Consider the following 15,014-nt stretch of genomic DNA (forward strand, 5'->3'; position numbering starts at 1 on the left):
ATGGTTCCCATTGGCTGATTTCAGATTCGAGTAATCTCGGCTTTTCGAAACCGGGTTAGGGTATTTCCTAGAATAGGATTGTGGATGAGGCTATTCCCAGTGGGGGGTTCCGCTTGTCGGGATCACCCGAATTTTATGCCTGAGGCAGCCTTAGCTGGCTAATCGCGGGCCCGCGGCTGACTTTTTCCCTACAATCGAAGTTAGATCAAATAAACAAATTCACGCCTCTTACGTAGTATCAATGTTAGCATCTCCTAATCCTCGCTCTCTACATATGGTCAGAAGATTATTACATCTTTGGAACAGTTGTCTCCACCTGTATCAATACCGAAGGAAGATCTCCCTGAACTGCCTACTCGCGGTCTACGTTCCTCACAACATCAACGGAGAGATTGATCAAGTAACAACATTCAAATCGCGCAAAGTGTAATTGCATCTTCCTTAAGCATCCTGGAGAAAGAGTAGCTTGAAGCGAGGGCTCGCCCCCGAGGTAGAATTGGCATGAACAGCACTCGCCAGCGGTGTGCTGCTGGTCCAAGGTACGACAGAGGCAGAACTGGAACTGGTAGGACCAGATGACTTCGAGGGCATAGCCAAATTATCAGCAGTAGCTGTGCTCTGAAGTGTGCCTACTGCAGTCGAAGCTGTAGCCATAGTCGAAGCGCTTTCCCCGCTAGAGATGCTCGGATGGTCGCCCGGCATTTCCCCAACCGAGTAGACACCATCACCGCCACCTACGTCTCGTTAGTCGACTAGAGACAGATTGCGATGGTGCAAAGGGTCATGAGACTCACACTTGTCGAACGGGTAACCCGGACACTGAATCGTACAGGCTCGGTTGTCTGTTTTAGTTTCAAATGGCGGTGGCTGCTTGCCACACCAGCAGGCTTTTCCTTGGGTGGCGTAGTAGTACGCGTTGACTTGGTTGCACATATTCATGCAAATCCCGGTAGACTGGTATACGGATGTGCCAACCATTTCCATGTCACCGGTGCTGGTGTAGCAGTCGGGCCTAGCGGTCTGAGCCGAGCTGAGCGGAAGTGCTAGGGCTGCCAGCACGGCAAAGAATGTAGGCTTCATGGTGTGGCACAATGTCATAGGGTGATCCGAACCTTGAAGATAAGACCGACTTCCGATAACCACAGAAAGAGAGGGAAAGGAAGGACGATGTTGGCTGAAAAGATGAGAGTTGTGATGTCGTGTTGACAATCGTAGATCAGTCCGCAGAACAGACACTTAGTCGAGGTCAGGCAGCGACTTTGACCAATTCAAAGGGATTTGCCCCCACTCGTTCGCATTCAATGCAGGCCTATGCCTATGGAGATACAGTCAGCCCCTATCCTAGAGAGTTACGGTTATCGACCGGTTAGGCTAGGGTCGGGTGTGTCGGCAAACTGTAAAGGGTTTAGTCTGGAACCGATGAAGCCACATGCGTTCGTTTGATGCCCCAGGCAGCAGTGACCCGTTTGGAACTGGCTCAAATGATTGAAAGGCGATGCGCTATGATTTGGGTGGGCTACGAGTGCACAAACCGAATGACTGATGTTACCCCAGAGTTGACTAAAGTCTTGAGTTCTGGTGTGAGACAGGAGTCGGGGTTCTTGAAAAGAAAATCTCAACTACCTCGGTTGTTCACGATCATGGAAGTTAGTATTTAGAGCTTGCTTAGAGCAATGGAGTATATATTAGGGCAGTTTCGGCTCGAGCCCTGAAAGCACGAGGTGATTTATGAATACAAATCAGCTAATTCGAGTATAAGACATGTTTGTGCTTCTGCCATGTTCTTTGGTAAGAGATTGCGAAAGGAAACCTAAATTATCTCAAGACTGGTGATAGTTTTCCAACATCGATGTGTCCGTGTTGATCACCTGCTCAACCCTTCACGTTATATTGGTAAGATGACGCATCACGATCTAAGACAATACTAGAAACCTCAGTGCGATCATCTCATGCATTAAGCCCCCAAGGGAAGAGTAGGATGCCATGAGCTTCTTCTCATCATTATGAACGGCGGTCTTTGTCGAGTTCGGCGATTTTTCTCCTCCGCTGGATGAAGTCATCGAGATGTAAGGGGGCAGAAAACTCTATTGCTGAGATACCAGAGCCACAAATTGGTGTGACACCCACTTGTCCTTGGACTTGAAAGTCAACCCAGGTGAGTATCTTGAAGAGAACAAGTTTTTCCAAGTGCGGATAGTATGCATACATGGTAGACCGACTGTGAGTTGTATTACCTGTGTAGTCTGCCAAGAGAGCCGCAGCATTCCATCACATTGGCAGTAATTTCCCAGATGGGTCGTCTTTGCGTCGGAAAAAGTGCTGAATATAAGCCCCTGACTGTCCCTGTCTACCATGACACGGATAGAAACCAACTGCGAATTTCTGCTCTTGACGTTTTTAACCTCACTACTCAAGGCCATTCCGTCCGCTCATTACAATCACCATGGCTTACAGCGATACTAAGCACGTTGCCATTATCGGCTGTGGCACAATAGGCCGCCAGGTTGCTCTAGTCTACGTTCAACACAACCGCACAGTGACTTTGTATGATACAAACGAAGACGTTGCGCAGGATGCTCTGCACTGGATTGAGTCACAGCTCGATCAAAAAGCGGACCAGCCCAATCATGTGAAGATCACCCGAGACCTAAAAGACGCCGTCGAGAATGCGTGGATGGTAATCGAGTGCATTGCCGAGGACATCGATGCCAAGAAGCAGTTGTTGAACACCTTGAGCTCTCTCTGCGCCTCGAACACAATCATCACGACAAATTCATCCTCGATTCGCAGCAGTGTCCTGGTCGAAGGCATCACAGCTGCGAGCCAACGTCGCATTCTGAACGCTCATTACTTCCCCCCAGCGCAGGGGCCTTTCGTCGAACTCATGTCATGCGGACAAACAAGCCCTGCTGTTATCGAATCTCTGACGCAGGAGCTCCGCGAGATCGGGCGCCGTCCGGTGGTCTGCCAAGCCGACTCGACGGGGTTCATCATGAACCGTATCTGGGCGGCGGTCAAGCGTGAGATCATGATGGTGCTTGCGGATGGCGCGGGAAGCCCGACGGATATCGATGCGATGCTCAAGCAGGCCATGCAGGCCAAGTATGGGCCCTGCGAGCTCATGGATCTTGTGGGCTTGCAGACAGTGTGCGACATTGAGGAGATTTATCTAAAGGAACGAACGTACCTCCCGTCTTACGCACTGGCATTCTTCCGAGAGAACTATGTGGAGTCAGGCACTGGTAGGTTGCTGCCCCCGCCACGGGTTGAAGACGAGAAGCAGGTGAGTCACAGTCGACTTCGGGATCGGTTGTTGGGAGCCTGGGAGTTGGTGGAGTGCACATCGGTGTCCAGTTCCCAGTCAGGCTCCCAGCACAAGGATCATCCTTTTGGCAAGGAGATATCGGGCCACTTGATCTACAGCGAGGCGGGTTATGTCTCCGCGCAGCTACGAATCCCCGGCCAAGCTGAGTTCAAGTCGGTTGACTACTGGACTGCCACGCCCGAGGAGCATTCTCAGGCGGCCCGACGGTATTTCGCATACTCCGGTCAATTCTACGCGGATGACGATGGCGAGAAACCAACCGTTCAGCATCACTTTACACATTGTATCTACCCCAACATGATTGGACAACTGGAAAAACGGGTTGTACATTTTGAAGCGGACAATGGTTGTGAAATATTGAGGCTCATCCCGGAGGAGCCAACGATCACCCCGGAGGGCAGGGAGATCATTCCCGTGTTGACTTGGAGGCGATTATCGGCGAATAAATGATGCATACCGAGAACAGGTGAACCATTCTGATGTATCTAGAATGAGGCAAAGTATGTCATGCCAAGCATGATGAATCTGTAAGAATGGCCTCATCGCGTAGCCAAGATCACTCAGTGCGTGTACATTTATGAATGGCTGTTTAAGGAGAGAAAATTCTCAGCAGAGAGCCGACCTGGCTAGCCACAAAGTAGCATTGAGGATCTGCGTTTACACGATTCTGGGCTATGACACGAGTTTCGGCATACTTGGAACTTCTGCATGATGCAAATTGTACATACACTGCTGGTCTTGTGATGTGTACATTAACGAAAAAGGCAGGCACGAACTTCTAGCTTCTCGTCTGACTATCATGCTTTACTAATATTTCTGTGAATATGTGGACCAGAATGAATAATGATGCGTCACCGTTGGAGGTTCTACATAACGGGCGAATGCCCTACCCTTTCCGAGATGACAAGTCTAGCCACCTTGAATTGTGCCTTGCACATCAGACATAATTCAAACACACAATACCATCCTACGATTATTCACCATGCCGAAGAAGATCATGTCAATGTCCGCGCCCGAAGAGATTATCGAGAACTTCGAAAAGAAGGTTTTCTGGTATTTCCAGCTCATGGGACATCAAAAGCTCAAGGAGGTATGTCCTTGTATCTTTGTGGCGCAGTGAAGAGGGACTCTGCTAACTCCTATCTCTCATGAGAACTGGGATGTCAATGCGGAGGATTGCTATCTTCGAATCGAGTCTGCAGTTGAACGACCCGATACCTCTGTGACCTACCGATTTGTGGTGACAAAATCAATGTGCGGCCCCCAAATGCATCTCCATGGAGGATGCGCTGCTACTCTTGTCGATAATTTCACGAACGTGCTTCTTATCGCTGCGGCCACGCCGGGTCGATTCTCGGACTCCGGCGTCAGTCGCAATATGCGCATGACCTTCCTGCATCCTCTTCCGCTGGGTGCTGAGGTCCGGGCAATTTGCCGCATGGTTAATCTGGGAAAGCGTATGGCGTTGACAAGGGCTGATTTCTACGATGTCGAACCCGGGGAGCTCTGTGTCATAGGCGTGCACGAAAAGGTCAATATGGACCGCGAAGAAGTAGGCAAGTTGTAGAGGCTTGATCGGTCCTAAAGAGCGCGTTAGTCACATGCTTACAGACAATGAGATAATTCTACACAAAGGCATGGATTCCAAAATCGGTGTGCCAGGTAGAGGGAGTTTGTAATTCAGAGCATGGGAGTGACGAACATCTTGCCCTATCCGGTCCCTTGCATGAGTCCTACATGTCATGTGAAGGCTGACCTTGTTGTGTTATAGTGCTGGGTTCATATGACATCTTGACAAGTTCAAGATGTGGGCTCTTGGTTTAGACTGCCCTGAATATGAAGCCTCCTAGCGGTCAATCTTTTGAATACGTCTGCAAACCCGATCGCCGTTTCATAAAACTTGATGAATGCATTTCACTGTGTAGGAAATTCATGATATGGTGGGTAAGGAATTCCCTGTTATCTGAAAACTCTAATAAGACAGAAATCATGAATAGTGGAATGTACCAGATACTAATACTTTGCAATTCCAAATGTGATTGTATAGGCAAGAGAAAGTAATACAAAACAAGAAAATGTTCACCAAAAATAAGCATGGCGTAGGCGGCGGTCCCCCGCGGTTCCGGGACGGGTACGAGCCCGGGCCCTTTCAGGGCTCACATCTTACCCCTATGGAGATCTCTAGCATAAGAAGCGCAACAATAAGAAAGGGGAGAAGGAATAGATAAAAAAAGAAGAAAGAAGAACAGAATGAAAGAAAATAGGGGTATCGCTGGCTATGTTAATACCTCCTTCCCTGGTAGTCCATTTGCATTGTCTAATGGAAATTTATGATACACCTGATTAACAACGCCAAATCACCACAATATACAGAAACAATGTTCATATGTAGTCAAATGATTAAGCATACAATTTCATGTACCGGTTTACACCGACGAATAAACAAAGTTCGAATCCTACCTAAAAGAGAATCTTGCTAGCATGATCTTAAGTGATTACACACCAATTTATAATCCAGGCTCGGGAATGAGTCAGGCCCGCCAGTAGCAACATGAATTCCTTGTTAAGATAAATTCGATGAACAGCCACTCCTTCACCAAAAGGGAATATAGGGCAAGGTGCTCTGGAAGCTAAGCACTGTCCCAGTCACAAAAAGCAGAGAGCGAAGATTGTTTCTCAAGAATAGTAAGCATTCCCCCTAAGCAGCTTGACACGTTGGACTTCTGGAAATCAATCTGTGCGACGGGTTAAGGTAGATAATGACCGAGAAATGACTTGAAGGCTTGTGGGATTCTTTATGTTCGATAGAAAAGTGAACGGAGACAGTTTAAGAACTAGCAGTGGCGTCAAAATGATAAATACAACAACGATAACAAAGAAGAAGTCCAGCTACGTCTTTCTCTTCAAGTTGATGTTCGCAGCCGTGGGAGAGACAGCCGAAGCTTCCCCGTCACCGTCGACGGTGAAAACAAACGTGCCCAGACCACGAGTTCCATAGTAAATAGTGTCAGTACTCCAAAAGTCCAGGTTGGTGTTATATTGACCCGTAAATGGACCGATCACGCCGAGATCTGCCGCATTGGAAGCGAAATAGCTGTAAGTCTGCGGGAACCTGGAAACCTGAAAGGCTACCTCTCCGGCCACGCCACGGGGAGTGGACTTCGGGATGCTCAGCAGAAGCCGAGGCTTGTAACCGCTCCGATAGGGCGAGGCCAGCACGTCGGTGTTGTTCGATATCCACTGAGTAAGTCTCAGACCATGGAAGTAGCTCGAAGAATCGACAGAATCGTCAGTCGCGATAGTGACGGAGGAATTGAGACTGGGATCCTCTGAGACGTATGTCCCTACGAGATTCTGAGCTGCCTCGAGAGCGGCCTGGGCCTCTAAAGCTGGAAGCACAGACAGAGTAATATAATCCAGGATCACGTTGGTCAGAGCACTGCGTTGGTCGCTCGTAGAGGCTGCGAGGATGCTGAAACCGGCGTCATAGTCTGGGATCAGAGCGACAATGCCGCCATAGTAGCCCGAGTCTCCCAGCTTGGTATAGATGTCTGTCACCCTACCCGTGGTGGGACTCACAACACGAACGATCTCCCATGGGGCGCCGATGGAGGCGGTCAGACTTGCTGTGTGCGTTTGAGGTTTCATCCATTTACGCGTGGTAGTTTCGGGGAGTAGCGTGTGGTTGAGGATCGAAACACCGAATGTGGCGAGGTCGTTGGTTGAGGAGTAGATTCCTCCGGACGGGGTCGTAAAAGGGATCTCCAGATAGAATCCCGCTGCTGCGGGACCCGCGACAACAGCCCGGGCCTGGGTCACATTGCTCATCGGCGGAGACGAGAAGGTTGAGCTTAGGTTGAGCGACTCAAATATTTCTGTCTGATAGATGTCTGATATCGACTTTCCTGTGATATTGGAGATCATGAGCGCCAGCATCTCAAAGTTTGCGTCGGAGTACATGGGAGTCCACCAAGGCTTGAACGTCGGTGGCCGTGATCCCATAGCATCGATGACATTCGTGCCGTCACACAACTCGAGTGCCTCTTCAAGTGAGCCATAACATGGTCCCAGGCTGCTCGTGTTTTCTGGCGGAAGTCCGTAGGCTATGATAGGGCTTACGGTGCTCTGCCCCGTTACGTATTGCCACAATAGATCCATGAGCGGGCCCCCTTGCGTAGGAATACCCGAACTTTGGGAAGCTAGTGCCCACGGCGTGATTTCATCCCAATTGATGTTCCAAGCCGGGGCGTCGATGGCTTCTGCCGCATGTTTGGCGAAACCGGGATAGATTTTGGAGAGGGGAAGATTCCACTGATCCTCAGCTAGAGAGAGCATGCCGGCATAAGTGGTGAAAAGCTTGCTGACGCTGGCGATGCGGAAAATGCTATCTCCATCCACTTTCCTGGTTCCATTGGTGGATTCTGCGATTTCCGGACTGGTCCAATGATATTGGAGTTTCTTCGCTTCCGGATCATGGACTGAGAACAACCCAGCTGAAAATGTGATGTTCTCAATTCCTAAAAGGGTAGTCGATTCGTTCTTGGAAGGGTGTTTCAAATAGTCGTCAATGGTAGTGGTGAGATTCTCCCAGGCAGCCCTAACATGGCTATGGGAGCTAGAAAGGTCAACCGGTGCTGGGTATATGGGACCCAGGCGGTCAGCAGTGGCAACGAGTGCCAAAGATGAAAACAAAATGATAGATTGTGATGAATGCCGCATTGTGGAAGCTAATCCCGAATTAGAGCCAGGGTTGGGACCTCCTCACAGAAGCCTGTGTCGTGTTGAGCACTTATAGACATTTCGTATTATAAGCAGACGTTTGCCAAGCATGGGGCACGGCATGACGGGCTGTGCAAAGCTGCCCTTGAGGTAGCCTTGCATCTGGGCTTATGGCGCTCAGAATCCGCCACACAGCCATCCGAACGCTGGGCGGCTTGGCCCACCAGATCTGCATCGGGAATCACTGAAACCGGATCAGGAATTAACGATGTAGCCAGTCGGCAACTTCAATGGCGTAAGACAAAGTACCCACTTTGCCAAGCACGATCCGTCATCCGCTGCGCTGGCAAGGCTGGGTTGAAAATGATAATGGCTATGGTGCCTGCACACCAACATGGCTTCGAAGACGTCAACTGTGTCGCATCCTTGACAATAAGTAATAAGTAAATTAGCTGAGTGAGCCCACCGCCTTAGGCCTCCAGCCAAGTCGGTCAGCTGATCCCGCTGTGGCTGTTTCAGCTTAACGAAGTGAGTTGGTTGTCTCATCCTGTGAATTCAAACTGATTCACAGTCTATCCAACCGAGTCTTGTGAAGATTGCGAGCGGAGCCGACCTCGATGTGATTAAGGTCAGCATCATCTGATAGTCTAGTCATAATACCAACAATCTACAGACAGCCTTATTGAATGGATAGTCCCCGCCTAACCTTAGCTTACAAGCCTTCATGATCTAAAACCCCAACCTGCTGAGTCTCTTCTCTCGAGCCATTCATTCTGTAGGTGCTTGCTGATATAGCAGGTCTCACAGAAGTATCCCGACTTACCGCCAAAATACTCTTACTGCAGATCTCCTTCAGACGAACTGTGAGGCTTTGGACTAGGGCTGAACAGTTGATATCAAACAAAAGACTCTTCTTGGTTGAGAGAGGTGGCAGACTGATACCGAATTTGAGCATTCTTTCCCTTCCTCCTCCTGTTTGGGCTTTAGAATTGCTGAATACAGTGCTGTTGTCCAAAAGACTCGATGTGTGTTGAATCAACGTGTAGAAAGAAAGAACGATATTATTCCTATTTTCCTATTCCCGCGGTCGGAAAATTGCACAAGTAAATGCGACAGCATGTTTCTTATAAAGATGAAGCAGACCGTGAGTTACCATCTCGTAGCACTCGAGAATCGCGTGTCGGTGTCGTGCATGTGTAAAGTCTGAAGGCTCAAATTGCTTCCAACGAGAAGGAACTTCTGCTGTATATATATATTTTTTTTGGATTAGGTCACTCGACAACAAACAGATGAATCTTGGTTGACGAGAATTAAAACTTATTAGCATAGTTACACACAGACAACTCAGCAGGCATTAGCTTTGCAGTCTCAACCCTTGTCCCCCGCTATATACCCGGGATGGCTTAGTTAATACACAGCCTTCTCATCTATTCCAACAAACTAAGTCATCCTAAAAACACTAAATACATACATTATACATACTATGTCATCACAAATCCCACGTGTTTCTCGAAGAGTATTCTGGAAGCGATGCAGGGTACTAGTCCACAGCCGCTGTGCAGTGGCTGGCTGGCCGCCTTTGTTTTGGCCCCGTGCCAATCTAGGGGAAAGATACACGTTGCTGTAACTGGGTAATTTATGAAAGAGAATGAAAGAATTCAAACTTGCCCAAGCACTTGCGAATGACATACGGTGGGTATTTGTTCTTCCATACATCCGCGGGTGGGAGTAATTGCACACCCATTCCCGTCCCCTTTTATTTCGAAGGGCAATTCTTCCGCATCGCTAGACAGCAAGTCTTTGAAACCTTACTCGACACATTACTTTGCATCAATGCCCACTGAGCTATGTGGTGATTTGCTCCGCTCCCTGCAGGCATATATACAGCTGTACCGCTCGCAACTTCTAGAATCGTCCCATTTCCGACAAGGTCTCTCTAAGTTGAAGCCCGCCCCAGCCGGAATGACAGATACGATTGACCGACAATATACTGATTCCGATTCCACGTTTCCACCCCTCTGGTTTCGAGTTCCTCCTTCCCTTCTACAGATTCAATCTCCTCTGCCGCCCCCAATGTCACATATAACGGCAAGACATGCTCCACCGTGGGATGAGCGAGCGGCCAATCCGGCCGCTGCGGCAACTGCATGAATGCCTCTGTCAAGCCTTGTGTCGTTTGGGGTGTTGTCTCCAGAATCTGCAGCGCCGCTGTTTCTATAGCTTTGACGACTGTCAGGTCGGTACTTTCGCGGGTGGCTCTAAGGTTGTGACATAGCATGCCGGAGCCGACGATGAGGATGCGACCGGGGCTGTTATTCGGTCTTGTTAGGTTTGCTCTTCTTTGGCTGATACATTTCCACAGGGAAGGTCGAGTGAAGAGATGTCACACTCACAGTCTCGCCAATGCCCGCCCCAACTCTACATGCGCCGCGTAATCATCCCCTGCAAACGAAGAGACTTGGAGAATGGGCACGTCGACCAATTCCTCTGGACTGCCTTCGGGGAACATGAGTTTGAAGGGGACCCAGCTATTTTCCAGGATCGAATTAGCCATTCATGATCATGATCTTACATCCGATACCGATCCTCAAACAGCTAAGATCAGTCGAAGAAAAGCGAGAGCGAAAACATACACCCCATGGTCCAAATCCCGCTCCACCCCTGCGGCACGAATCCCATGATCCTGCAGGTGCTGCAAGACCTGCTCACCTAACGCGCGCGATGATTGGTGCGGGTACTCGTACTCGAAGACGTGCGGATAAGTATTTTTCCAGCTGGGGCCGAGGTCGTGCCAGACCTTCGTGGGTTCTTTGAGGTTGACTTCTACCACCCCGGGTTTCTCGCTCTGGTGGTGTCCGCTGATTACAACGATGGCTTCGGGACGGAGGCCGTGGATTTCCCGGCCGATTTGGCGGAGTTCGTCTTGGACAGGGCCGTAGCCGGGCTTGAAGAGGATGGAGACGCCACCTAGTTTTTGCCTCCCCTTGGTTAGTGGATGGTGAAGGGGTTTGATTGTAGGTGAAGGTACCATGGCCGATGAAATAGGTTGGGAGGCGGGTGTGGGCTGGCATCTTTATTCTTGCGGTTGATCTGTCAGGCCAGGGGTGATTCGAGGACAGATAGAGGGGAGTGAGACTATTTATACCGTACAGTTCCTGTGTTAGTTGTAGTGCGTGTGCGGGGAGCAAAATGGCGTTATGTCTTTTATGGTTCGCACCCGGGCGGATTTGCCGACTGCCGATAGATCTAGTGCCCCGACGGATCTCCGTCTTGTCACTACCGGGAACACTTTCAGTAGCTGATTTCCCAATGTTTTCTGAAGCGATATTCCTCGCTTACTGCCGATTGCTGTTGGACCATTACCTCGTCTCCGGGCTCTATATTCACGAGTAAGTCATGGGAAGCTGATGAGATGTGCGGGGCCCCGGCCTTGCTTGGTGGATCTTCTTCTCTTTTAGCCCTAAATTGCCAACCCGCCGCATGCGTAGCATGCCAAGTCGCATTGACAGCCCCAGACAATTCGATATGGAGAAGCAACTCCAAAGGAGTGATCAAAAGATATGTTGGCCGAAATTGATTTTGTTAAGTGTTGCATGGGATCAGGATCACAGTACGTATAATACGGGATTCATGGGAACAGGTTTGTGATTCAGGTAAACGGTCGCATTCAGCCTTTCTCATCCGGGTACCGTCCACAACTATATCATCAAAATGAGTTCTAAGTAAATTGTAAAGACAAGTAGCTTCCCCGCACGGGAGCTCAGCTACGTAATTTGGGTCCTTGTTCCCCACTTACAATGTATGCTTCATGCATATCCCTAGCCGATAGTGGCGGAGTTGCCAGCCAGGAACATTTTTGGACTGCACGTGTACATGTACCTGATGACGTGGCAGTGTCAACCTCTCACTCAGATTCCGAGGTCATACTGCTTGTATGAGTTAGTCACAGTGATTGAGTCTGTTTTTGACGATTGGGGGAAATATGAGGCTTGTTCGATGTAAGCTCAGCCATGTGGGACTGATGAGGTATGGTGCCGAACTGCTTCCTAGATCTAGTCTAGCGCGCCAACGCTAACTACGCGAACGCCGCTTTGGGCCCTCAGGAGATCCACCTCAGCCCGACGATCCCGAGTTATATACCACATAGAGATGAAATCTTCTGCTTTTTTTGGGGCTACTTGCGCCATCTCAGCCTCAGACTCCACTTCCACACGCGATGTTCCGCTATTCTTTCTACGCGGTCTGATCATCTACTTAGCTTTGACCTGGTCTTCAAGCTGGGTCGTGAGGATAAATAGCTCGACCTTTCCCAAGATCCAGGTCGAGGTTCAAGCACATGAACAGCTTTCTCTTTCAAGGTACATTGTTGTGAACCTTGTTGATTAACTCAGTGGGGTACCATGAAGACGTCTATCTTTTTGGGCTTGATGTCCCTGAACATCATAGAATGTAAGTTGCTGAGAGGAAGTGAAGGCCTCAAACTGTCCTCGGTTTGTACTTGATGAATACCCAAAGCTCACAACATTTAATCTCAGTTACCAATGCTGGCGTCGTATCTATCAAAGCAGACCTCGCTTCACGGGATATGAATGTCAAGCCTCGTGCCCTCCCAGATGCTCCGAACGGCTATGCCCCGGTCCATGTTACCTGCCCATCGAGCCGACCTACAATTCGGCCTGCTTCCGCACTTTCCTCTAATGAGACAGCATGGCTCCAGACTCGCCGTCCGAAGACCGAGTCCGCCCTGAAAGACTTCTTTGGACATATCGAGATTGAAAACTTCGATGCTGTCAGCTACCTTACGAACCACTCTGGCAGCGACCTACCCAATGTTGCGATTGGCATCTCGGGTGGTGGTCTTGTCGCGTGTCTCAATGGAGGAGGTGTCATTAAGGCCTTCGATGAACGCACTGAAGGATCAACGGCCAAAGGTCAACTCGGTGGTCTGCTGCAGTCAGCCACCTATTTTGCTGCCCTCAGCGGTGGATCTTGGGCTCTCGGTTCTATATACGTCAATAACTTTACGACAGTCTCTAATCTACAGGAGAACCTGTGGGACTTTAACTCCGAGGAAATTATATATGGTCCTGCTAAGATCTCGCATGTTGAATTCTGGGGAAATATTTCAGCTGACGTTAAGAGCAAACGGGAGGCTGGGTTTAAGACCGGCGACGCGGATTTCTGGTAAGCTTGCTTGCCCCTCTGAGCCAAGGAACGGACATTGACATATGCTTATAGGGGCCGTATCCAGGGATACAACTTCTTCAATGCTAGCGATGGGGGTGTTGACTACACCTGGTCTTCGATTGCAAAGACGCAATCCTTCCAGAGTGGTGATATCCCGATGCCTCTGGTAGTTATGACTGGCAACCAGAAAAGCACCGAGACCTTGTCATCCTCCCCAGCAACATATCCAATCTATGAAACTACCCCTTGGGAGTGGGGAACCTACGACGACGACATCTACGGCTTCGCGCCCCTGGAGTATCTTGGTACTCGATTCGTCAACGGTGTAGTGCCAGACAATGAAACCTGCGTCCGGGGGTTCGACAATGCAGGCTTCATCACCGGCTCGTCAAGCGATATCTGGAACGAAAACGGACACGACATTCTCTATTATTTGGAGTATATCCTAGAACAGTACGAAGCCGCCGCGCCGAACTCCACCACGACGGCGTTTTTGAGGAGCGCCGTCGAGGACTTCGACAACGCCGCCAGCTCGACCAACTCCAGCATTGACGGACCGGCAGCCTACGACCCGAATCCCTTCTACCAATACAACACAGCCACCTCCCCATACGCACAAACCACCAATCTGATCGTGCAGGATGGAGGCGAGACCAGCCAGAATGTTCCACTGTACCCGCTCATCCAACAGAAGCGCAACGTCGACGTGATCTTCGCCGTCGACTCCCTCGGCTCCTCGTCTTACGACAACTGGCCGACCGGCTCATCACTGATTGCAACCTACAACCGCACCCTCCTCGACGTTGCCAACGACACCTCGTTCCCGGAGATCCCAGACCTCGATACATTCCTCAATCTGGGCCTGAACGCTCGTCCGACTTTCTTCGGCTGCAACGCCTCTCGTCTGACTACGCCGACACCCTTGGTGGTTTACCTGCCCAACCACCCGATCACCTACAGCTCGAACTTCTCGCTCGAGGAGGGTCAATTCAACAATACCCAGCGTGATGCGATCATCACCAATGGGTACAATGTTGCGACGCAGGCGAATGGCACGCTGGATGCGGACTGGTCGACCTGCGTCGGCTGTGCGGTTCTCAGCCGCTCGTTGAATCGCACCGGCACGGCCGTCCCGGAGGCCTGTACGAAGTGTTTCCAACGGTATTGTTGGAATGGGACCGTGGACGACCAGACTCCGGTGGCTTATCAGCCGACCGCGTCTCTGAGCGCCGTTGGGCCGGCCAACGCGACCTCGTCGTCGACTGCCTATAGTATGGGTGTTTCGCTGCGTGCGGGTGTGGGATCTGTCGTTGCCGTTGCGGGAGTGGTCGTCTTCATGCTGATTTAATCTGTAAATACTGTACAATCAGCTTGGAAGCTGCGGGAGATTTGACTTTTGGGATTGTGGTACATAGCATTAAGATATTGTTTGATAAGAATAAGCCGTCAGTATAGAGCGCGACCTTAGCGTATGCAGTTAGGGTTTGATATTCGGATGTTGTAAAGTACCTGTTGTTTAGGCGTGGATGTTGCTGTCATCACACTTTCCCACTAGCCCCTGGAAGAAAGGGGCAACGTCCGCGACAGCTGGAGTTTCACAAGGTGGGCATCATAGGAGAGATCGGGAGAAGGGAATGGTGCAGGCCTCGATTGCTAGGAAACAGCTGTCGAATAGCGAGATAAAAAAACAAAAACATACAACAGAAGGGATTCGCTGGTGGTCACCCACCCAACTACTAACCTCCCGGCGTGTGGCTTAAGTACGGCTGAGCGGACGGGAAGC

General features: G+C 50.0%; 6 protein-coding genes across 6 annotated transcripts; 3 read left to right on the top strand and 3 right to left on the bottom strand.

Annotated features, from left to right (window-relative positions):
• Window positions 1-225: 225 nt before the first annotated feature.
• Window positions 226-1,320, bottom strand: BO66DRAFT_388484 (uncharacterized protein). Its single transcript, XM_025646572.1, has 2 exons — window positions 795-1,320; window positions 226-734 (listed from the first exon to the last, which is right to left on the bottom strand). The coding sequence occupies exons 1-2, from the start codon at window positions 1,078-1,080 to the stop codon at window positions 442-444; spliced, it is 579 nt and encodes a 192-aa protein (XP_025507625.1). The 5' UTR covers window positions 1,081-1,320; the 3' UTR covers window positions 226-441.
• A 1,123-nt stretch (window positions 1,321-2,443) lies between these two features.
• Window positions 2,444-3,193, top strand: BO66DRAFT_313801 (3-hydroxyacyl-CoA dehydrogenase family protein; the record flags this gene model as incomplete). The annotated part of the gene is made up of 1 exon (XM_025643401.1): window positions 2,444-3,193. A coding segment is annotated over one exon (750 nt), but the record flags the coding sequence as incomplete, so codon positions are not given.
• A 1,114-nt stretch (window positions 3,194-4,307) lies between these two features.
• On the top strand, window positions 4,308-4,892 carry BO66DRAFT_434798 (PaaI family thioesterase; the record flags this gene model as incomplete). Its single annotated transcript, XM_025650799.1, has 2 exons — window positions 4,308-4,415; window positions 4,479-4,892. 2 exons carry the CDS (start codon window positions 4,308-4,310, stop codon window positions 4,890-4,892), a joined length of 522 nt encoding a protein of 173 aa, XP_025507627.1.
• A 963-nt stretch (window positions 4,893-5,855) lies between these two features.
• On the bottom strand, window positions 5,856-8,418 carry BO66DRAFT_388485 (serine hydrolase domain-containing protein). The gene has a single exon (XM_025646573.1). It carries the CDS (start codon window positions 8,042-8,044, stop codon window positions 6,215-6,217), a length of 1,830 nt encoding a protein of 609 aa, XP_025507628.1. The 5' UTR covers window positions 8,045-8,418; the 3' UTR covers window positions 5,856-6,214.
• Window positions 8,419-9,882: 1,464 nt separating this feature from the next.
• On the bottom strand, window positions 9,883-11,139 carry BO66DRAFT_425936 (DODA-type extradiol aromatic ring-opening family dioxygenase). The gene is made up of 3 exons (XM_025650261.1): window positions 10,678-11,139; window positions 10,438-10,572; window positions 9,883-10,353 (listed from the first exon to the last, which is right to left on the bottom strand). Exons 1-3 carry the CDS (start codon window positions 11,073-11,075, stop codon window positions 9,981-9,983), a joined length of 906 nt encoding a protein of 301 aa, XP_025507629.1. The 5' UTR covers window positions 11,076-11,139; the 3' UTR covers window positions 9,883-9,980.
• A 1,170-nt stretch (window positions 11,140-12,309) lies between these two features.
• BO66DRAFT_459391 (lysophospholipase 1) lies at window positions 12,310-14,686 on the top strand (the record flags this gene model as incomplete). Its single annotated transcript, XM_025652253.1, has 4 exons — window positions 12,310-12,493; window positions 12,580-13,228; window positions 13,283-14,449; window positions 14,602-14,686. Exons 1-4 carry the CDS (start codon window positions 12,445-12,447, stop codon window positions 14,684-14,686), a joined length of 1,950 nt encoding a protein of 649 aa, XP_025507630.1. The 5' UTR covers window positions 12,310-12,444.
• Between the last annotated feature and the right edge of the window lie 328 nt (window positions 14,687-15,014).

The sequence above is a fragment of the Aspergillus aculeatinus genome (genome assembly GCF_003184765.1).
Source record: "Aspergillus aculeatinus CBS 121060 unplaced genomic scaffold BO66scaffold_5, whole genome shotgun sequence".
NCBI classification, from domain to species: domain Eukaryota; kingdom Fungi; phylum Ascomycota; class Eurotiomycetes; order Eurotiales; family Aspergillaceae; genus Aspergillus; species Aspergillus aculeatinus.

What these genes read in the sequence shown, in the direction of transcription:
- BO66DRAFT_388484 (XM_025646572.1), bottom strand. Translation starts at nt 1,080, where the DNA reads ATGAAGCCTACATTCTTTGCCGTGCTGGCAGCCCTAGCACTTCCGCTC. An exon ending in GGGTTACCCGTTCGACAAGT is followed by an intron (nt 735 to 794) that starts GTGAGTCTCATG and finishes AACGAGACGTAG; the next exon opens with GTGGCGGTGATGGTGTCTAC.
- BO66DRAFT_388485 (XM_025646573.1), bottom strand. Translation starts at nt 8,044, where the DNA reads ATGCGGCATTCATCACAATCTATCATTTTGTTTTCATCTTTGGCACTC.
- BO66DRAFT_425936 (XM_025650261.1), bottom strand. Translation starts at nt 11,075, where the DNA reads ATGGTACCTTCACCTACAATCAAACCCCTTCACCATCCACTAACCAAG. An exon ending in CGGGATTTGGACCATGGGGT is followed by an intron (nt 10,573 to 10,677) that starts GTATGTTTTCGC and finishes CCTGGAAAATAG; the next exon opens with CTGGGTCCCCTTCAAACTCA. An exon ending in GGGCGGGCATTGGCGAGACT is followed by an intron (nt 10,354 to 10,437) that starts GTGAGTGTGACA and finishes ACCGAATAACAG; the next exon opens with CCCCGGTCGCATCCTCATCG.